At 37.6% G+C, this 24,720-nt stretch overlaps 1 protein-coding gene across 7 annotated transcripts in view; it reads right to left on the bottom strand.

Annotated features, from left to right (window-relative positions):
* LOC139118496 (disks large homolog 1-like) overlaps positions 1–24,720 on the bottom strand; it is a 176,638-nt gene that overhangs the window by 83,265 nt on the left and 68,653 nt on the right. For all 7 annotated transcript variants that reach the window (XM_070681791.1, XM_070681790.1, XM_070681792.1 and 4 more), the window contains one exon: positions 3,793–3,948. In XM_070681791.1, coding sequence (XP_070537892.1) covers positions 3,793–3,948 — 156 coding nt within the window. The remainder of the gene's footprint in view (positions 1–3,792; positions 3,949–24,720) is intronic.

Genomic DNA, 24,720 nt, shown 5'->3' with positions numbered 1-24,720 from the left:
GTTGGGAGTATAAGCCAAATTGCAAGTATTACATCATTCATATTAACAGAAAATTGGAAATGATGTTGAAATACGTATGAGCATCACAGTAATACAGAGTTTTCCAGAATTTCATCAGAGGCAAATATCATGCACTTGACGCTATCTTTATTTGCCGTTCAAACACAGGCCATTAAAATGCCTCTGAAATGGCTCCGGTCCAATACTGGCATAAAAAGTTACCTGTGGACGCTCCCAAGAAGTTCTAAAACGTTTCAAATTTTAGACATTTAAGCTGGCCAGACCTGAGCTGGTGTAGGGATTAACTCTATCCACAACTCGCTGTGAACGGACTGAGCCTCTTTAGAGCCCTCTTAACACCCTCACATGATGTGTATTTGTAACATATGACAAACATCAACCAACATTCCCTTTTGTCATGGCTGCCGAACACAGCACTATATCTTGTGGCAATAATTGGTGTGACAATGAGATCAGTCTGCAATATCTCAGTCTGGGCAGAAGAAAGTATACAGAGAATGCTGATTGGAACCCGTAGAGACTGAAAAGCTCTACAAAAGGGTTTAAACAGGTGAGCTGATCAGTGCCACTAAAAGATCAAAGTACTGAAACTGAAATACAAAAAAGTTGTTGAACACAAATGTAGCAGGTAAAAAAACAGAAGACAAGCCAGTATGACCCGTTCATGACAGCCATCTTGTTACAATGCTGTATGCTTGGCCACATATACCTTTTGAACTCAAGAGGGCAGGCATATTAAGCCAGCTTAAACACCAAAACAAAAGACTTAATTTTGTGAGTATAGACACAAGCATATTCAAAATATCAATCCTGTGTGTTTGCAAATCACAAATAGTGTCACAGAAACGTTTCCAATTTTTTCCAGTCTGAACACGGTATTAGTATTAGATCTACATCGGCCCCACTACTGGGACTGTTTATCGTCTGCCATGTCCCAGGAAAAGTCTGAAAACAGAATTGATCCTGGTGTAAACTGAGAGCATACATACAATTTCACCATGCATTAGGTGAATGAACACAACAGCTGCCACTGGTTGGTGGAAAGTCTCCCTTTGTGAAACAAAGAAAATAAACGCCTACATACCTATGCAAAATGCTGGCACCATAACACACAAAATAGACCTGAACAATGTATCTCTGTGATGGGGTAATGGAAGGCTGATATTTAATTCCAAAAATGTAAAGGCCACCAATACCCACAGCTCCTTGACTAAATATTGTCATAAAGTTAAATCATGTGTATACCTCAGATACTTCCTACATGGGAATACTGAACATACCAAATTTTATTCTTCAAAATTTGTGACATTGTCACTGATACTTTTTAGATGACATTGCTATCTGTAACAGAATGGTGTGTCGCACTCATCATTTTTGAAAATTTTCAAATGACAGGATTAAATGAGGCACATGGTAATTTACCAACACACTGACCAGATCAACAAACTTCCTATCCCATACTTTTTCCACACAGAATAGAAAGGTGAACACAGCAGTCATTTATGAACTCCGGAAGCAAACAAGATGGCAAATATTGACCAAACGTTCAAAAGACAGAATTGAACGGTGACCAATATAGGCCACTTTGTTCAATGCTTTAAAACTACCACTATTCCCTTGATATGGATGAAATGACACCACAAAATATACAGGGTCAAACCCTATAACACTGCCTCTGGCATGAGTTCATGACCTACAGAAGTCTACAGTGGATAAATAGAGAGCTCCTTCATTAAGTGAGGACAATTATGTTCACAGTAGGATTTCTAAGAAAATCAAAGAGACAGGTAGCATGGGCCGAAACGACAGCCACTTTCAGAGATTAAGAAACTTTTCTTATCAACAAATATTTATAGATTTCTGCACCAAATTCAGTACTAGAGTATTTTTAGAACAGTGCCAGCAGGAAGGGTATTAAAGCTAGACAGATCCCCTTTTGATATGTCTGACATTTTTTCCCTCCCAGCTTTCCTAAAGTCTGAGATGTACACAGAGTGGCTGTGGTTTGCATATGTCCTGACAGACAGACAGACAACCTTCATGGGGAGTCCTAGCGAACATTAAATTGCCCCAATTACTATAGGATGCCCTGAAGAGGGATCTACCAAGTATCTGAATGGTAATCTGATCCATTTCTGAAACCACATCAGACAGACCACTGCAGCTAAGCAAATTACCCTGCCATAATTAAATCCATGAGCTTTCCACTTTTTTTCCCCCTCTAAGGAGACTTGAAAAATGAAAGGATGAATGCCAAGAAGATATTCTCTAACTGACAAGGGAGAGCATAGCTACATCAATGAAATCACAAAAATACTATATCAATGAATGAATCTCTCTCTCTCTCTCTCTCTCTCTCTCTCTCTCTCTCTCTCTCTCTCTTGCTCTCTGTCTCTCTCTCTGTCTCTGTCTCTGTCTCTCTCTGTCTCTCTCTCACACATATTATTACCGCCTAATTTCCTTGACTATACAAATGCCGAGTATATTGATTTGGATAAAAGTTTACAAGAGCAGTGCAATAAGTAGCCATATCAGTTAAGCACAGCACTTTGGTATTGACAGTTGTTCATGCCACAGACAGACAGACTAGAATGTGTCAATGAGGGCTTTCCCACACTCATTTCCTTGTAGTAAACAGGAATGGAATACCCTGCTTTGATCAATAGATTTTTGGTACGCAACACAGAAAAAATTTCTCATTCAATGTAGCTCTGATTCCAATACACACTTTGCCATACACAAGTATTATTTGTGCTGTATATAATAATTCATTTTGTATACCAAGGAAGTAATTAATTATTTTTGACAAATCTAATTATCTAATAGAATTCAATCATACTTTTACAAGAACATTCAAAATTTAATTACGGAACTAATTAATTTTTTTAGCAACCAGTCGAGATATTAAAATCATAATTGATTTTTTCACTAATTTCAACCAGCTGCACAAGTTGGACTGTTCCATTGCTACCTTATACAGTGATGTAAAAAATGGTACCACTGTGTTATTGGCAAGTGAATCAATATACAAATAATACCATTAACTCTGAATGGAAACAAAAATAGTTCTGACATCACTGACTGATTAGACTGCAATGTCACTTTAACAGAGCATGGACAGGTTATTTCTCATATGACTGGAAAACAAGCACTCAGCTTTGCTATAAATATGACACACACACACACACATACATCAAACAGCCAAAGCTGTCAGGAAGACATTTCACAAAAAAAAAATTTATGTCTAGGGCACTCACACCTCTTCTCTCAGCTATATTGTGTGTGTGTGTGTGTGTGTGTGTGTGTGGTGGTAGGGGTAGGGGAAGGCGTATCAAAACACTAGATATAACATTGCATGTTGGGTAATTGGGGGTTGCCAGTCAACGTCTCTTGCAGCACTATCAATTTCGATTTCTATTTGAAATCATTTTAGCATGTACATTCTGTCTCTTCAGATTTGTACTCATGTAGTTGAAATTTCCTTTGCATAAAGTAAAATGTTAGACTTATGGGAGTCACAGATTTTCGTTGGAAAACCTGGCCAGACATCTGCATGCATTTTTTAAAACATACCAAGGGGGGAATATCTGGTGTTTCAGACGATAGAAATTGTATCAAAGTTTTGAAGGGGAAATTTAAATGATTTGTGTCATTTCAAAGAGCTAGGATTATTAAAGTTGTGGATGTATTGAATGGCAGCACACATGCTCAGGAAGCCAGTAGCGATGGTCTTACTTACACTAATTGGATATTATGTCATACTCCACTTACCCTCGGCGGGGACACCCTTGTCTGTTGTACATATGACTGGACACTTTCAACATTTCTTTCATAGCTGCTTCCGAGGACAGGAACTAGACGTGGTGTGCTTTCTTGCGGCATGAGTTCTGGCGGCGGAGGTGGCAGCTCATCATCTCTGTACCGGTACTAGAAACAAGAGGAGATTCAAAAATAAAACACTCATCAGATGTGAAGTTTGGAAAACTAACATCTGTTAGCTGAAAAGAAGACAGAAATGTTAAAGAAGCCTCTTGATGGCTCCTTATCCTTACCTCATTTCCCATGACACGGCTCTTTATCCTTACCTTATGTCCTATTGCACGGCTTGTCTCTCATATCCTTTTTTGTTTATTCAACTCCTTCATCACAACAATTTGGTCTAACCCAAATGGTTTGACTCAGTGGGAGCAGTCCTATGCAAAGACAGCTGGGGTTAACTCTGTGAAATTGCTGTATTATTAAGTTCTTACCATTCCTAGGATGAGTGTTACGCCCAGTGGTCTGGGTCCAGGGACCACAGTATTGTTTTGCTTAGACCAATGCATATGCCATTCAACTGGCCTAAACATTGACCAGTCAATTCTAATGCACTTGTATGATAAAGAATGTATAGAGGACTAGCAAACTTCACTGCAGGACTAGTAAACTAGATTAACAAGGCTGCAGGCCTAGCAAACTAGACTGGGGACTAACAGACTACACTACAGGGCTAGCAATCTAGACTACAGGACTAGCAAACTAGACTACAAGACTAGCAAACTAGACTACAGGACTAGCAAACTAGACTACACGACTAGCATACTAGACTACAGGACTAGCAAACCAGACTACAGGACTAGCAAACTAGACTGGGCACTAACAGACTACACTACAGGGCTAGCAATCTAGACTACAGGACTAGCAAACTAGACTACACGACTAGCATACTAGACTGCTAGTAAAGGACTAGCAAACCAGACTGGGGAACTAACAGACTAGACTACAGGGCTAGCAATCTAGACTACAGGACTAGCAAACTAGACTACAAGACTAGCAAACTAGACTAGAGGACTAGCAAACTAGACTACAAGACTAGCAAACTAGACTACAGGACTAGCAAACTAGACTACACGACTAGCATACTAGACTGCTAGTAAAGGACTAGCAAACCAGACTGGGGAACTAACAGACTAGATTACTTGGCTAGCACACTAGACCATCTGAGGGTCATAGAAGCGTGCTGGTAAAATCTTCAAGAGCTGCTCAGTCTGCTGTGACGATACAGATCACTGTATTTTCGAACAAAACCTGGGAGTTGTTGACTTGAACACAAATGCCCATGTTGAACCACAGAGACTGTGGTTGCATATCATATCATACACGAGCTATGTGAGCGGTCTGAAATCACCAAAGTGCGCCTGCAAACTGCGCCGGCGCATTTCAAACTGCGCCCCCATTTTGCGCCGGTATATTGCGCCGCCCAAACTGCGCCCTTACTCTGCGCCATTGCGAAGTTTAAATGTCAAGCACGGTATTAATAGTCTATTTTGGTTAGTCAGGCGATTTCAAAGAAACATTCATGTTTTTCGTGGGAAATATGGTGAAATGTGTCACTAAAATGCGGAGGATGGGAGTAATTTTTTTCCGACACGTATGTGAAGTATGTAATAACATCACCCGAGAGGGAAGGTAACTCCGAGCCAGTCGAGTGTCATTTGCATCTTAAATCGACCTTTGAATCTGTTTGTAGTTTCTACCCGAACCTTGACGGTAAATACTTTCAAAGTAAAAAAAGACGCTAAATTTTACTCTCAAACTATTTCGATGGCCAAATATCTCTGCCATTATAAGTTTCGTAGGGTTACTCTATACTCAGTATATGGCGAGAGTGTCCTAGCTGTCTCAGTGTCCCATCGGAACCTCGTGGACCGTAATTCTTGCTCTAATTCTGCGACCTTTGAATCGTCCAATAATTGCTACTTCCAATTCATGACGACCCCAAATGATAAGGAATGCGACTGATTCTGAGACTCTCAGTTCATAGAAGAGTCAAAGTGCGATCACGTTTGCGACTGAACTTGAGACTCCCATTTCGCTTTGTGATGTGCATTTGCGAGTGAATTTGAGACCGGGTCTGAGACTCTCATTTAACGTGCAAACAGCAAATGCGACCGTCCTTACGACTGCCTTCCTGACGTAAGGTATAAAGGGTACCGGAAATCGACAAGTGCGAGGCTAAAGTTACGAGAGCGAATGTGAGGGCTTGAAGTGTACGTGCTCACTTTGAAAGTGCGAGCGATAGTGAGAATGTGAAGTGAACTCGGACTGTACATAGTTAGTGCTTGTCAGCATTTATTTCATCACTTTGGTCGAATGAAAACTTACGATCAAAGTCATTGCTGAAAACAGCGATACGATCTCCATGGAAGTACAGTGCTGTGTATCATGAGCGAACAGCTGAGTGAATTCATCATTGGAGTCCCCGATGGAAAGTATTGCAACACTCTTATTTCCAAACACCAAGAAGTTGATATATTCGTCTAAATAAAAATATGAATGAGACATTCATCTTTACATAATGGAGAATAGAATATTATATCTGACTACGAAGAACTTTATTTACCAGGTTTTAAAAATCAGCGAGAGATTGATCGGGCTGGGACGTACGATTCACAGACTGATTCAAAGTGCTGGTCAAAGTGAAAGGGAACGCCGTGAACACTCAATCCCGATGGGTATTTATATAGTTATGTCAAAAACGGGAGTCACGACCGTGATTAGGTTATTCAGAGTCAATTAACCTTGAAACTGACCAAACGATAGCACACAATTACATACAATCTAGGTATAGCGTCCTGTGACACTATGGCGGGTTTCCGAGTCCCTGTCGCGGTTTGGAAAACGACCTGCTGACAGCTGATGACAAAACACGCTCATGCTTTTGATCATAGACCCTGGAGCGATGTTTTGATGGATTTCTAGCTTCCTTACCCTATAAACAACTTGAAACTAAAATGAAAGACGAAAAAGATCCGTGAACGGACGAGAGATTTCCTGTAGAAACTTCAGATATTTACTGAGGCGGATCATCGATTTTTTTTACATCCATGGGCGGATCATGGCAGTGAAATTTACCTCAATGGATGGATCAATCGGAGCACCGAGAATATTGCATTTCCCGTTTGATTTCCAAAACATCATCGTGGAGTTTCTAACAGAAAGGAAAAAAATTGAAACGACAACTGATATCGTGTCATTTAAATACGGGCTTTTAATCGTTCATTCATTTTAGTTACTATCGTCGTGCCGTTTTAGAAGATTTGTGAGGACCTAAACGACATCATGTGTTGGTCCATTGCCATGGAATCCTATGCCAACGAAAGGTGGTGACTTTTTTCAAAGTTGAATAAAATTTCCTTTTTGGTTGTGTTAGTCAATTAATCGAAATATTTTTGTTCCCAATTGATCATAAACCCTCGATTCTCCCGTCTATGATTCAATATTCACTGACTCATTCTTTCTCTTCTTTATCGATCGATGAAAGTAATTTAATCTTCAATACTCTTTGACAGGTGTAACATCTTCACCTATATATTGTCATTAGTTTCTAACCAACGTACAAAAAAATTGGCCCGTTTGCCAAAGCACATGGGTCTATGATTGCTGTGAACGGCCGTACTCTATGCATTGGAAAGATATTCATGTTGCAGTCTGCCCGAAAACAAAACCCGAGGATGTTTAGGCGATAACAAAGGCGATGACTCAGTTGCATAAAACAAAACTAAACTTTTCGGACATCATATTTTATCTTGGCGTCGCGAGTCGATTCCATGTGCAACCATACGCTGATCGCCCATATTCTCCATAAACAGATAAAGCTAGTCATAACACTTCTGCGACAAATCCGTGGTGTTTCTCCCCGTGAACGTCCTTGATTTGAACCCGTAGCCGCGACCATTGTTTTTGATGTGTTCCGTGCTTGATGATCGGTAGAATTAATGTATCAAAATTTGAAGACACATGTGACTAAATCCTGTGATTGTTAGACAATTGATGGTGTGTAGGGGCGAGACGGAAAGAAACAATCCAAGGACCAAGCTAGGGAGCATCATGCATTGCATGCTTTCTAACAAAGAGCTGCGTGTTTCCATATCTATATACCATACAAAATCCGGCTTTGACCAATGTTCCTGTCCTGTTTCGGAGGATAACTTTCGAGCTGCGTAACCGATGTTGAGGTTCAGATATCCGAATATCTTCGTGTTCGAAAGGCTTATTGATTTACAGTGAATACAACTTTTGTATAATTAGTTTACGTGTACATAACCCAGCACACGGGGAAAAGCCAAATACTTACAATACTTACCAATACCAGGTTGGAAAATTTCAGCGAGTCGCTCTCATCAGAGGTCGAGGAAAATAAATATGTCGGTATCGTTGCTCCGCCATGTTTATTGTTGTTTGTGCGACTAGTTTGAAAGTCATAGACTTTCTATAGGTGAAATTCATATTGCCATTCAATATTTTACACACGAAGTCACCTGTCACCTCCATTCGGAAGCAAAAACGTTTACACAGAATGTTTTTATAGTGAAAACTAGCTCCAGGCCGTGACATGTCTCTAGTCACGAAGAAACTTCGTAAATCAAAATCGACATCAACATTGAGCGGTGATCGTGAACCGTTAAATAAATGTCGGCAAAATAAAACATCAATGGCTAAACTTTTGGGGAGAGAGAGGAGAGAGAGAGAGAGAGAGAGAGAGAGAGGAGAGAGAGAGAGAGAGAGAGAGAGAGGGAGGGGGGTTTCTGCAGTCGCGAACTGATCATGGTCTTTAGGATGGATAAATGCAGGGTCGGTTTACACATTTGCGCTGCACAGATATCGAAAATGTACAGATACTTTCCCGAAATTTGACTTATTTTATAACATGAGTAGAACAAAACCAAAATTATTGACGTTACTATTCGGATGTTTGACTTGCAAGTTTGCTAAAGTTAGATTACATGTATACTTACAGAAAATGGACGCCGTAGTCTTCTGTTCAAAAAATATATGTTCTTCAACACCACGTTTCTTATGATCGGTGATGTCACATTTTATTATTTTTATAAATATAAATTAATGCACCGATTTCAAACCGTAATTATTTTTTCTTGTCGAATTGAGAGAGTTTTTAGTAGTTCTGTTGACAAAACGATCGGAAACAGCAGAGTATCTTGGCAATGGCACGACATCTACGCTATCGTTTAGCTGCAATAATTGTACAGTTGCAGCCAGAGCCCCGGGTAAGCCGAATTCGGAACGTAATAACGCCAGTTGCAGCGGCGTCGTGGATTGACTGTACCTTTGTCATTTCTGTTGAAGTACACCTATTATTGCTACAAGAATTGTGGGCTTCATGAAACGTTGTTCTCTGTACATGTATAGGCCTACTGGTCTTGCCGTTATATTCAGTGTCGTATAATCTGTTGTTTGCATGTCAACACATTGGCCTGTGTACAACCTCCTGTGCACACTAATCGTGACCGTAATTTACACAGACATAAACATTCGATCCCGTCCGTGGATGTCAAAGGTGAACGGGATTAACTTGATCCCGGGTATCAAGTCCCTGGCCTTTATGGAGATGCAAAATTCACAAATTTTGACTGCTGCTGAGGCCAAGCCACGATACCGCCAAGTGAGTGTAATCCGTCCCATACAAACATAACATGGTCTCGTACCTCCGAGACTCCGTGAAAACATGTCATATCATTTTTCGAGCTGCATTTTTTAGGGCACGGATATTAATATCTACAGTCTGCACTGCCAAAGCGTCCTGCTACGCAAGTGCGACTACTCGATGTTGTGACACTCGGAAGTGTTTTGGCGCAGAGTAGGCCTAAGGGCGCAGTTTGGGCGGCGCAATATACCGGCGCAAAATGGGGGCGCAGTTTGAAATGCGCCGGCGCAGATTGCCGGCGCACTTTGGTGATTTCAGACCGCTTACATACCTGCTATACACATCACAACAAAATCATGTTGAACCACAGAGACTGTGGTTGCACATCATATCATACACATCACAACAAAATCATGTTGAACCACAGAAACTGTAGTTGCACATCTGATCATATACATCAAAACATAATTATGTTGAACCACAGAGACTGTGGTTGCACATCATATCATACACATCACAACAAAATCAGAGGAGAGAATGACTATTGGACAAACAATCTCAAAAGAATTGTAAGGAAGGTTCCAGAACATTACAATACAGCTCAAGTACACATTTCCAAGAGCAGACAGGGGTTGCCATAGTACCTGCCACAAGCCTTCTCTCTATTGGTTGACAAAACATTGACACCTCTACATTAGCTAGTCATTACCAATAGGAGTGAGCAATAAATGGAGAGTCTAGAAGTGATGATTACTGATTTGAGATGGGTACTTGACTCAGTAAATAATTACTGGAACTTTACGGACAAAGATGGATCTTTTGAAATGTGAAAAAAGCACAAAAAGTCACCGATGGATTTGATAAAAAGTACATCATTCCACTTCCTGCATTGACAAGCCATTGACATCAAATTGGACACGAACAGAACAAAATTGAGAAAAAAGAAAATTGAGAAAAAAGAAAAAACTACGGGAGAAAAGCTGGGGAAAGCGATGGAATATTCACAGAGAAATACCTGGAGACCACAGCAGAAGATGGCACATCGACATTCCATAGTCAGAGAAATTACCAGGATGTGGTCGCATCTTGTACTTTGCTGGTTAATGAGTTGGATGAAATAATGAGCCTATCAAATGCACCAACAAATGGCTTGACTGACTTATAAAGGCTTTGTACAGCAAAAAAAAAAGCAAGAAAGTAATAAATCTTTCAGGACAAGCACCCAACTGGAGCCATTCATCTCTGCTTTTTTTACTTCAAATATTGCAACTTAGCATTTTTGAATTTGTTTGGGTATAACAAAACAGCAGTTTCATTTCACAAATTATTTTTCTTTTGGCTTTTGCCTGTTCTTTCCAGTTCTTGAAAATGTCTGTCATAAACATACCTGAGATTTGCAAAAGTCTACTGAAACGTTCACACTGGCTACCACTCCTGAATCACTCAGAAAACTTTTGAAAACTAAAACTATATCCACTATCATTTATGCTGTATTCCATTAACACTACAGAGAGGAGCGGCTTTTCCTATTCTGAGATTGTAAAAAAATTATAAAATAACTTATTTAGGAAAGAAAATCCTCTATATACCTGCAGGAAATGTCAAAGCCATTGAGGGTTTAGGATACATAATGGCAGTAATGGCCATCTTTGAGTAATTATGGTAAAAGATTAAAATTACACAGAGGGCACATCAGGTCACCATCATTCTAAACAAATCAGGGAGTAAATTGGGCCACCCACAATTTTCTTTCTGTTTGCAGACAAGAGCTGCTACAGGCGTTCTTGTTTTTTAATACAATAATTTTGACCCAGAAAGCAGGCTTGTGAATACACTTACAACATCTTTCACAAGTCTGGAAAAGTAAACTCACATTTCATAAAATAGGAAAGTCAAAATCATTCCTAGCAAACAGTGCAATGAATGCAAAGAGACAGCCACAGAGAGGTTATCTGCAGGTGTGGTGTGATAGTGTGTAAGCTGTTGGCAAACAAATATTCAGGATTTATTAAATCCATTAAGGCTAAAATAATAAATGTCATGTTGAACTCTTGCCACCGCCTTAATAATCATGTCCATGTTACAACGTCAGATTTTTTGACAAATGGTGACTTCCATGAGACTTTGTGTTTGATAAGGAGTGTTGTTACGAAATCAAATGCTTGATATAAATACTGTCATTGGTATTCGCAATGGAATTATGATAAGCAAAAATGGACACTGCAAAAATTACTTTCAAATATAGATGTAATGTATTGGAAAGGTCACATTTCCAAATTTCTGCTTCTACTATGGAATAGAATTGTGAATTATTATTAAATTTTTGAAGCATTCATGAACACATATTTTCAGTCATCACTTACATAAATGTTATATTCTTGTCTTCATAATTTTCAATATCCACAAAAATTTCGATATCTATGGCTTTTTCACAAAACAATATGTTTGAGTAATATTCATAGAAATTTCCACCGGAATCTGTTTACAGATAGCACAAAAGCATTTACCAACTTGGTAACTAATGTGTATGTGAAGGAAGTGACCAAAGCAATGATAAATATTTTGGAGATTAACAAAATCTTTCATAATCCCAAACACAGAAATCATAAATTATGATCTGATACAGACCTCTTGACCTAAATAACAACAATGGAGATTATAGAGTCAGTAACTGCTAAATCCGAACATGTTGTCAAGTGCATGTTTCTTTGTATCATACCACTTGAGTGAATTAGAAATATGGAGTGCAGATCACAAACAACACAACATAGGTGTAGACAGTCAGTCACTGTGTCCATGGTCTGGGCTGTGTTATCCACCAGATATTTAGTCAAGGTCTAAACTGAGATAGATTACATTGGCCTCTCACAATAACTCAACTCTGAAACATGGCCCTTTTTTCTAAGTGTATCAAAAAATAAATTTTTGTCCTCACTTGCTGAAAATATTTCTCTTACCGGTACCTGGTTTTGCCAGTGTACAGTTGTTCTTTTGCGATACATTTTAAAATTCCACAGCTTGTTTGCAGTTTGTTTTTTAACAAAGCGACTAACCTATGCAAACCTTGAGTTCTTGCAATGTGAAAGAAATGATTATAATAAACTCAAACAGTACAGGGTTGGTGTATTACAATGGCAGACTTTGTACTCAATGTCATAGTTAATTATGCAGGGATGCTGAACTGAAAATGTAACATGGTGGGTTACGTATTTCAAACACTCATTAATGGAATGTGTATTGATGACAATCCCTCATCACCTAGCTAACCCAATAATGTATAAGAATATTCACTTCAATGCCACTGTTTATGATTCAAAGAGAGACTGTATAACACAAAATGTCCTTTCAGTGAAAAATATCATATTTAAATTTTTTAATCCGTTGCACACACACCAGTGGATTATCAAATACTTAAGAAAACTAATTATCTATTGGCAATTTGAATTGCTTAGTTTTTGACTTGCTCAATTTTTGGCCTTGGTTTAAATTTCAAATCAAATTTCAAATCAGCAGAAAACATATCCATAAGAGAAATACCTCCTGTGATTTGCATGCAGATTTTAATCACTTGACTACCAGTATCTTGATTGGAGCAGGCAAAACATTTATCAAATTTGCACTATCATATCAGAACAACCGGATTTCAGGGTGTGTGCATGATTTATTAAGATATAGTGGGAATATTAAAATACTACAATAACCAGGAAATTTGCCACACACTACCCTATTTTATTTCCTGCCATGACTGACGCAAGTTTACGAACCAAACTTCTTCACTGAAGAAGAATTCAATTCTCCTGATATTAAGTTTAATTACTTTTCTAAAATTTTATGCATATATCATAAAGATTATTGCTACCTGTCATTACACAAAAATTTTATGAATTTGTATCTTTAGAGGCCATCAAATATACAGTGCCATTTCAAACGAGTTCATGAAGCTATTCATATTTATAAATGTCAGAAGTCAGCTCACACTTTCCTTATAAAAGTTTTATTTTACCCTTTCACAGTTAATTTGAAATGTTGCCTTTCCATTTGAACTGAAATTATTGAGGTGTGAGTGATTTATGTAGGCTTCTAATTTATTCAACATTTACTGGATGGAGATAAACAGAGAAACAGGATTGTCTTTTATTTGATATTTTTACTATTAAAGCCGTAACCTTAATTTGCTAATACAGTGAAACAATCTTAATTTGGATAACATAATAAATTTGCATAATTCATTGTAGTCCCCTTCAATCAGAACCAAATACCCCCCTTCCCCAACTTTTCGAGCAGAGGGCGACATTCCCCCCTATGAGAGGAACCTGGAGAAAACACTGCCTTTCATTTCTTTATACTGCACAAGCATTATAATAGGGTGAACGCAATAATAGAATATAACTGGTCTTGATACAAGAGTTTGGACTTAGAAGTGATAAAAAAACATGCACATGTATCAGTTTGAACACATAATAGCTCTGAATTTTAGTGAACTCTGAAATACTAAAACAGTCAATTGCAAATTATGTCAGATGATAGTAATGCAAGTGCCTAGTAAATGGATACACGTACATAAAATGCCATGTCATTCATCCAAAAAATGTCCTGATGACCAACGCCTTTATTGACATTACAATAAGGGCTTGACTATAAGGAAACAAAAAATTTATCAATAAGATCCGTGTCAATATTGATTAGTGCAATAAAGTCTCGAAAATAGTTCAGATACTAGGTGCATGCTAAGCTACCATACATGTACTAGGATGGTAGTAAGCCATTTTCATAAGCCCTGCATGACCTTACATTCTGGTATTCCATTGGTATCAATCAGCCAGTGGCCAATGAAAACCCTGAAACAGCAAAGCAAAGCCATTGACCTATGCACTGAATTACCAATTTTGATACACTTTCATGCAAATATTTGAATTTCTCTCACAGCAAAACACTGAATTTTCAATACCGCATACCACCAGAAATGCCAGGATGTGAGGTCATGTAGGGGTCATGAAAACGCCTATTCAAGCCAGAGTTATGCAAAACTTCGTCTCAGCAGCCCCTTCACAAGGATTTCATGGAGACAAAAGGTAGCTTCAATACTGCCTCTAGAGGGCACTCTTACCTACTGATGAAGCCAACGTTACAACCCTTTGCTCAGCAAGGTTGCTGTGAAGCTTTGAGACAAGCTATAAAGGAACATCATGCAAAGAACTGCTGTGTGTCTAAACATTTCCTTGATCTCACAGACTGATGTGCAGTATCTATGTCAGCTTTCTCATCTTCATCTTACAACACAATTACTCAACCGAAAAATTCGAAAGAGACAAAAATCCGCTAAAGAAAAAAGAAAAAGGCTTCACTCCATCAGATAGGGAAGTGCTTTAATTACATTTACTCAGAGAGATGGGTTTGCAATCCCAATGGCATATACTCAATTACACAAGTCTGTCAGTTTGAAAACTGCCGTAGAAATGTTTACACCCTGAGTAATGGAAAACTGTTGTCAAGGAACCTACAATTTTTTCCTTAAAAGTATACATGCATCTGTAGTGTATCACTTTTCCAACTTGCAATTTGACCAGTGTATCTATCTCCAGATTGGAATAGAAGTCCCTTGCAGTCTAGGAAGTCACTCATCAATTTGGTAGATTTCAGGGAACAAAAAATAACGGCATATAAAAAAAATATGCATTCATCGATTTGAAAAATGAGGAAAGGTGGAAATCAAAATATTTATTTTTTAAAGTCAAACTGGTACTTCTGAAACATACAATCTTGGGAAAAACAATGAACTAAAGATTCTATTTTTGTATTGAGTTGTTTTAATGTAAAAATATTTTGTAAAAGAGAATCCTTTTTTCACTTTTCAGGGAAACAAATACATTTCAATCTGCGAGGTCACAGGATGGAATCATTATAACGGTAAAAGGTCATAAGGTCAAAGTTCATTGCTAGAGATGTACACGCACACCTGTACATGTACAATGCATATATATAGAGACAATATTATGGAACATGGGGTTAAATACAATCTCCAAGAAACAATTCACAAATTTCACATTGTTGTCCTGCATCTCGTTAAATTTTGCTGAACATCTTAGTAGAAGCCATAACACACCTGATGCTTTGTAGTGCTGACATCATTCCTGACTCTAGACATTGTGTTGCATGATAAAGTAACCTCCATCTATGGAAATCTGATATAAGCCTTTGCACACAAAATCCGCTGAAATCTCACATAAGCCCTGGCACACTTGCGCATAAACATTTTCCTCTGCTCTTTACCTACTTAATCTGCACACTGATCTGATTTTACAATGATCACAGAAAATGCATCCCAACCTAATCCTTTGCAAACAAGAGAAACAAAACATGAAATAAAACAGGGCAATTAAGAAGAGAGATAACTGGCTGGAATCATACCACTTTCATATTCACTGATTAGATGACCTATACACATAATACATGTAATTGGTTATACACTTATCTTCAGTCTGCTGTAATGCTGACACGTTCACTGATCAATTTCCAGATTTTTTTTTGGTTATATAGTCACATTTCATCACCAACAACATATAACAAAACACTGTATTCTTCTCCTTTAATTTTCATAATAATTCTTCTTTATGCATAAAAAAAAAATTTCACAATCACTTTCTCATGACATAAAAATATTTCACATGATGGAATATTACTCAAAATTATATCACATAAACTCATAGCAACTGAGCGGGATGTTCTTGTCAGTATTGGGGAAAGCTACCTCAGAACTCGGTGTAAAAGTTAGGGGGAGTCAAAATGTCTACTCACATATTAAAGCCCCTGTAGCTGTAACTCTTAAAATTTGTTGACCTGAAAAAGGCTTTCTATTTTCTCTGGTTTTCTTTAAATTCTACAAATTTAAAGGATATAGTCTTTTACAACTGAAAAATTGGACAAGTAAATTTAAATTTTGACTGTTATTTTGATTTCCCGCCATTTTTAAAAACTGGTAATACTACAAAGAAAACAAAGCATATGATGTCCCAGTGGAAAACATTCAGCACTATGCATTATATTGGACTACTCTGTTGTTTCTGTGAAGATTCCAATGCATATATGCACGACGTACAGTGTTTTTGCTTTATTTGCATGAGGGCGCCATTTTATGTTTGGGCAAACATTTATTATTTATCTTGCTTTGCAGATGTAGTCCAGTGGACAGTTTATTATACTTGTATAAACACCCCTCAATGAGTACATTCCCATGAACTTGTTTTAGTTTGGAAGTAAAATCACAAAAATAATGCTAAAAGATACAGCTATTGTGCCTTTAATGATGAAAATCCAGGTTTAGTCAAAAATACAACTCATTAAGACATCATTTCCTTATTCCTGCCCTGTGCTTCATTCTATCATGCCATCTACAACAACCAATACAGTTAAAAACTTTTTTTTTTCTGTGGAAAAGTTAAACCTTTTCATTGGGAAATGTGGTATTTAAGGCGTTATCAATTGATGTCCAATGACATGATGAGTTTTCACTTGTTCATTGTACAACAACTCTGATTATTTTGAGGAAAGGCTCATCAAACAAACATGACATATGACCTCACTGCTCAAACAGTTGACTGATTGTGCCAGTTCTGGTATAATCTTCAAAACAAGCTGCAGAAATGTGTCTGCTTGATTACTCTGTGTGATCACTGAAAGGCACAGTCACTGAATAAATCAGATAGACGCAGTGTGATCAATGTGTGGAGTATATACACATAAATGCATCAAATAGATGGCTCATTATCAACAACTACGGGAGAAATTCCTTCCACATGTATATACATGTACCACAGATTTATGGAACATTGAATTTGTAAAAGTAGCTCTAATGTAATTCACTGTTTCAGACTGTTATTTTTTTCTACACATTTACTGTATATGGTTCAAAAGATTATTTTAGGAGTCAATATCAGAATTTCACTTGTAACTTGATATTATCCATGTGTATCACCTATTTTGAAAAAATATTGACAAAAATTATGATCATACGTGATTAGATTTCTGAACAATGCACACATTTTTATAAACATTTAGCTGACAGGTTACAAGCTACTAGGGGAACAGACTACAAAGATAGGGCTGATATTACAGCAAAAAAAAAAGCAAAATCCGTAACTCTTCTTTGGACAGCCGCCAATATTTTGTCCATTTAACCACAGACAGTAGACAAACTACTGTGACTTCACTGTAGATTGCCATCAAAACAATCATAATAGCCAGAGAATATATCTGCATCTTATATCTGCCACCCTACTGGGTTTATGTACAGAATAATTTTACAACATGTAGTCCAGTGAGTTCTACATTACGCTTATGAGATGACCAACCTGCATGACAGTAAATTGTTGACCAACAATTTATCTTTAGGAAGAACCATACAATCTGACAATGTTCATATATCAAAAAAAAGAAACTAAAAAGGCTGCCTACTTTACAACTTGATAGTGAGCAGGATGATCTTGAAAATCACTGCCCTTACATCTACTAAGATGTGTGAATTTAACAGTTGCTGGCATATTACCATGGTAATGGACACTTAGCCAATCCCCATGAAAATTTAAAACTCCAAATGCTGTAATTTGCCTACTGTTGGCACTAAAACACCGGGGATATTAAAATTCAAGTACCCTGCACACAGAAATATCAGGATAAGCTAGCTTTCTATAGTCTGAAAACACGTATAAAACCTCAGAATCATATTCATTTCTCTGCTAACTGTAATGTTACCCATGAGATATGGCTGACAGCTGATAATTATGTTCAGTTTTTTGAGAGATACTTTTTTCCTTGGGATGTACTGTAAAGTTCTGTAGAGACTTGAAATACTGATTGGAACAGCTCAGAAAGAATTCAAATGATGGACCTTGCCTTGTACTCAGATACAGACACTGATAACCACAAATTAAAGCCGACACAGGTTGACGTCAGTGAACACTTGCCAGCAAATACTACTTGTTTGAGCAATAGTATCAAATTTTGGCAATCTCCTAACCACCAGGCTGGCGATAATTTCACCCTATCATGAGCTGAAAGTGAAGCAAAATTAGATTGGTGAGTACCTTAGATTTCATTCTCATGAGGGACGGCGTGACATAGACAGGTAACATGTTTGCAGCATTGACGACGGCGTCCAGAGTACCACAGAGTGACAGATTTAGCTCCTTCGTCAAGGTTGTGTAATAATGACTCCATTAGTTACTAAACAAACGACTGATGATGAGCCAAAGGAAAGGGACAGAGGAGCTTGAAAAAAATCACTTTGTTCAAGCCCAGCCACACAGAAAGGAAAATCAATAATCCATATTTACTGGGGAGTGTTATTCAAATGGCTGCTGTATGCAAGCATAGGCATATGGGGTTCAACATACACTCCCTGATGACAGTGAAACATCAATTTATACTGACAATCAAGCTCAGTTAATTATGTAAATCATTTTGATTGATCAGCAGTGCAGTTTTCCTCTCACATAATTCTGATCGTATAAGTTACAGCAACATTAGGTGATTTAATAGTCCATTTAACATTCAATTCCATTCCGCTGTTACTCATTCCACTAAAGTTACAGTATATTCAATAAAAATGCACAAAGAAATGTGATATGTACGCTGTTGGCGTAATTTCAACCAAAGTCACGACATGAATTTATTATCACATTCAATTTACATTTGTATGACAATAGGCATTTTGTTTTGATCCACCAGGCAAATCATTAATGGCAATTGGTCAACAGCACCAAACTTTATCATTTTAAACAAAACATTCAAGAGTGTGAATTCAGTGAGATTTCTTGGTCAATACTCAATTAAACAATTGATATTCAGGTGTCTGGGGTAAGAAGACTGAACAACTTCATTACATGGTGGCAGCGGTGGGATAATGACAGCCCCCACCCCTACCCCGTGAGTGGGTCTTGTATTACACATCAAGTATAAGTCAATGGCTCAATCTCAAATTAAATGAGTGTTGATTAAGGTGAAGCTTTGATTCCTGCAGTTCACTGTTTACAAATTGTGTAATTTCACCAATATCTTGATATATTAGCAGCTCATGTGTGATTAAGCTTGGGATTATTCTGGCACTCAGTATATCTGTTACAGGAAATGAAATAACAGAGACTGCCTTTCACAGAAGCTACCATCACTTATAAAAGACTTTTCAGCGTTGTAATGAACTGTCATAAGCTAAGACGAATCTTGTTTAAAGCCCTTTTTCGACTCAAAACACCATGAAAAATATTACAGTTCATGTGCAGAAGAACTCAAACTATTAATTTCACAAAAATAAAGTATGCACACACACTAATAATGGGACTACATTTATCAGATTAAAGTTAATGAGTTTATCCCTGTTCAACATAACTCAACTTTGTTTTGAACAAGTAAAAACATCATCTGCAACATCACACAAGCATGTCTCTCACTCCAAAACAATTAATATTCAGGTCTCTTTAACCCTGTGACCTCCCTCTTGCTCTTCTCAAAACAAACTAATTTCTTTGAGACTAACAGGTTCATCATCAGCAAGTTACAAATTACTCTGTCTGGTGTCTTCCTTCATTGAAATGACACATAAGAGAGCAACCAGAGAGTCACTGGTCCAGAGTGGTTGCCATGGTGATGCTGGCAAATAGCCAAGACTCAAAAAGCCAAGCAGAAAAACCAAAATAATGTTAGACCAGAGCAAGATCAATTAGGAAAGGAGAAAAGCCATCTGGAAACTCTATGATCAATTTCTAATACAGCAAATGATGGCGTCGCCCATTACAGAGATCCTCTTCCCATTTCCATTAAACCTAGCATCCAGCTTTCTGGATTCCATCGCAATTCTTTTCTATTCAGCCTAGCTCCTGCCCTCATTCGATTGTAAAAATCAGACATCACAAGGCAAGTGGATGTCTACACTCTTCAATATGTAGGTTTGACCTTGTCACTGGAAATATCATCAGACTTTTAGAAGTCTTGCCATATCAGAGTCATCTCCATGTGTTCTAGGCTCAACAGATAGGAAAGACATTTTGATACAAGTACAGTCATGCACAAAAGAATGCAAAAAATACTGACTAAGAATTGAAGAATTTAATGTTTGGAATGAGAACATACAGGTCTATTACAAGTCAATATCCAGTATAAGTTCTGGAGATTCTGTCTAATTACAATCTATACCTGCTAGTCACATTGATATTCTGATCTGCTCTGTAAAGTATAGCTTGATCACTTGTAGGGATGATGGGTTTGTCTACAATTTCTTCAGATATACTGTATGGTGCATACATGCAATCTATATCGAAAGAAATCACTTTTCTACTCTGCATGACATACCGATGGGAATACCCAGTGCAATGTGAGGAATTCATTACAAATCATGACAAAATAAAGGCCATTAATTCTATTTTTGACTTGTGAATTAGTCTCCCAGTAGAATCCCAGCCAGACAATTTCATCTTGGCACTGTGATGTAGTTGGCATGTCCACTGAGTCATTACCACCTGCCACAGTACTCAAACCAGAATGGGATTGGGATTCTGAATTTCCAATCCTGTAAAGTGGCTCAAAGAGTACTTGTGACTGCTTTTATCTGGGTAATGAAATGTAAAAATTGAGGATACGAAAATGAATCTGATGCAATAGTGTTACCACTAGGTAGAGAGACATCTTGATGACAAAACTGTTACAGTAAGATTGGAACTTATTATGAATTTGACCAAATCTGACAATATCAGTACGGTAGTCATGTTTGCTTTCAAGTGTCTGTTTAATGTATTATATTATATTTTATCATACATGCTGTGCCTGTATTGCCATTCTTCTATTGTTCAGACGGTACTGATATGAGCCCATATTTTAACTAGTGAAAATACGAATTATATTTTCACTGTAACCGAACTACTTACAGCGACGCGTACGCGTGACCTTCGCTGTATGCATAACCTCCGTTGGTATAAGCTAATGTACATATAAACCAGCTGAGCGAATAAGACAAATGACAATCCGAAACGTCATTATGATTATGGTCAAAATTCTGTTGTTTGCAGTCACTTCATGGGCATTGCACTTAGGCACAAGTACAGTTGTACCAAAAACATACAAACAAACGTATTAAAAATTTGTATAATTGCCGACACCTGTCAATTCATGGCCGGTCCCGTGGCGGTGCAGTGTTTTCGTGTCGTCTACGCTGGTGAAGATTACACCATGGATGTATGATTACACGTAATGTCTAATGATATCGGTTGACAGAGCATCATGATAGAATCGCTTTACGACAAGTTTCCTGTTGATGAGCTTAAAGTATCTGGGCGGTGAATTACATCGTTTACAGTCGTATATGAGCAGAGAAAATCCAACCGCACTGAAAATACTCGCAACAGACAAGGTTGAAGGTGCACATGATATTTCCGATTTGTACTGTCTAGTACGTCAGTGCACAGGTCATGATCGTGTCTGGTGGCACCGATGCGGTGCGGGTTTCACATACAATGTACCATCGAGGGAAAGTCAAACTTCGCTTAGGTTGTTAAAGGAAGTTTAGTTCTATTTTGGCAAGCCAGGAACGAAAATATACGAGCAGACGACGGAAATACCTTTGAAATATTTTATTCGTACGGCAACAAATCACGAACGAGTTGCGACACTACAGCTTACAGTGTACTCACTTCATGTTTTCACTAATCCGCTTACTGAGATGGTAAATTCGGCATATTTGACGTCTGGGAACATGTATAATTCTTCGAGATTAATGACTGGTATGGGTATTATATCCACTGTATGTGCATTAATAGATCTCGCAGAGCTGCATGCTCTCTGTGCTCTCAGCTGTTCATACTCGATAGAGTTTGAGCGTGGCGCGAGTATTTTGACCCGATTTTTGGCGGCCTCATAACTTTCACGCAGGGATGAGATTATGTATCAAAACACGAAAACACACTCATTTTACAAACTCCCGCCTATGTTTTACATCGATCGTCATTTTAAACTAAAATAAATCTTCTTCAAATTGTGAAAACCTGTGTCGACATCGTAATATCTAAATTGTTGGCTTTAAAAGTGCTCCATAAACCCTCCTGTGAAGTGGAATGGGCCAATAGCGGAATAATATCAAGAAGTGATACGGTTGTCATCACTCCTTAGCAACCAACTTTTACAAGTATAGCCTGGAGGAAGCAAGGTCGATTTCAAGTTGATTTCTTCGCTAATTTCGGAACGTCCGTAGGAAAACAGTCATAACCAAAGCATGCATGTATGATAAAGGGGTTATTACACGAAGTTAGGGCGATACCGCGTCGTATTCTCGTGATGTGTCCGTATTTTGACTCGTTGCTGCGCAACTCGTCAAAATACGGACACATCACTCGAATACGACGCGGTATCGCCCAAACTTCGTGTAATAACCCCTATATATTATATTATATTATATTATATTATATTATATTATATTATATTACATTATATTATATTATATTGCATTACATTATATTATATTATATTATATTATATTATATTATTTTATGTTATATTATACTATATACTATATTACATTACATTATACTATATACAGTTTCACACAATCAATGATAAAGCTAAGAATGTTTCCTCAACCAAACTTCAGTTAACTATGACACTGAGCAAAGATTTGTACAGTAAACAGTATTTAGAAAAATATTTTGAAGAAAGCAACAGTGGCAATTTTACTTTATTTGCAAATAACTAAACATGCATCATTGCTTATCTAAAAAGGTGAGCGACGTTGGTATGAATTAAAGTGTGTTCTAAAATCTGTCCTCAAGCTGTGTTTATGCATAGGTGAAAAACATTACGTCTTAAAACAGAAGTCAAAACTGATGAAACCTCAACAAGAGTGTAGTGTGGCTTCAGGGTGAATTTTTCCCCTTGTGCAAGCATATATTAATATATTATATAAAGTATGTGCAATACTGCTATGGATGGAAAATCATCAAACCTATAAAACATAAGATCTTTTTGTCCCTTGCTGCAGAACAGAAACTCTCAATACTGAGTACAATAATTCTCTGCATTAGACTGAACCTGCAAGCTAGAAACCATGATATGCTGATGTAATCCCCACTGACATTTTCAAAGAAATTTACCATTCCAAGAAAAAGCCATTTGGTATGAACATAATGATACCATCACGGCTGCTTTTCCAGAGTTCCTAAAAGACTGATAGATGGATTTTTTACCATTCCCTCATTGATGCTCAACTGAATCGAAAGAAATAATATGATATTTAAATCTTGGTTGACTTTTATCTGTCTTCTTTACAAATATTATTTCTTGTCTTAAAAGCCTTAAAAAGGAAGCAGTATAATTTTGCAAAAGGTACATCATCTACCATAGACTGTTTTATTTTCATAATTTAAAGGGGAAGTTGTGTGAGATAGGTGAAAATAAAACCTCGGCAAATGCGACTGATGTTTCACTTTCCCCAACCACCATAAAATAGCCATATTTCTTTCATCCCTCAAATTTTGACATTAGCATCTCTATTTGTGTCATTTGGTAATGTCTCCCTGCAAGTCATCTGTTGTAAATCTTCTACAATTTGAAATGGAAATGCATTTACAGCAGTTTCAATAAATTTGTACTCGGAGATCCAAATTTGTCTGGTTACCATGGAGACTGACCTCAATTTACCTCAGTCAGCTTTTTACCTTGTAAATTTGTCAGAACTAGTTCCTTCCTAAAGTTCTTTCTAAGTGATATTAAATTTTTTACATCTTTTTTGTGTTCTGTCCTTACTGAATCACAGCTCCTAGAAACAGTGCGCAACCATGTTGTATTTGTACTCCGCTGTCGTTTCTGCTAACTAGATAAGCTAGTCGGCGTGTCATAAAAGGTGGCGAATATGTATCTGAGTTAACACTTTCTGATAAAGGAGCACATCTTCCACTTCACTGACTTCCTAGAATGGCTAAGTTAAAAGCACAAATCACATGATGGACACAGAGGCTCTCTGAAACTAGGAAACAGATTTAGACCCTGCTGAGCCTGATCAAACTCAGATTTAAATTTTAGCATTTATTCAAACCAAGCCAATAGCACAAAGATGTAATATGAAACGATGTTACATGTAATATTCTTTTTAAGAAATTCTTCTCCTTAGCCAAATAATATGAGAAAGTAAATTGTCTCTGGATGCTGTGGGCACAGTTGGCTAATGGGGATCTTGATATTTCCATTACATGCCTCTTGAAAGCAAGAGTATTCACGATGTATTTCCTGAAAATGCACTTTTC

The sequence above is a fragment of the Ptychodera flava genome, chromosome 19 (assembly GCF_041260155.1).
Source record: "Ptychodera flava strain L36383 chromosome 19, AS_Pfla_20210202, whole genome shotgun sequence".
NCBI classification, from domain to species: Eukaryota; Metazoa; Hemichordata; class Enteropneusta; family Ptychoderidae; genus Ptychodera; species Ptychodera flava.
The sequence above is the reverse complement of the archived record's forward strand: the minus strand, read 5'-3'. Positions and strand labels throughout refer to the sequence as shown.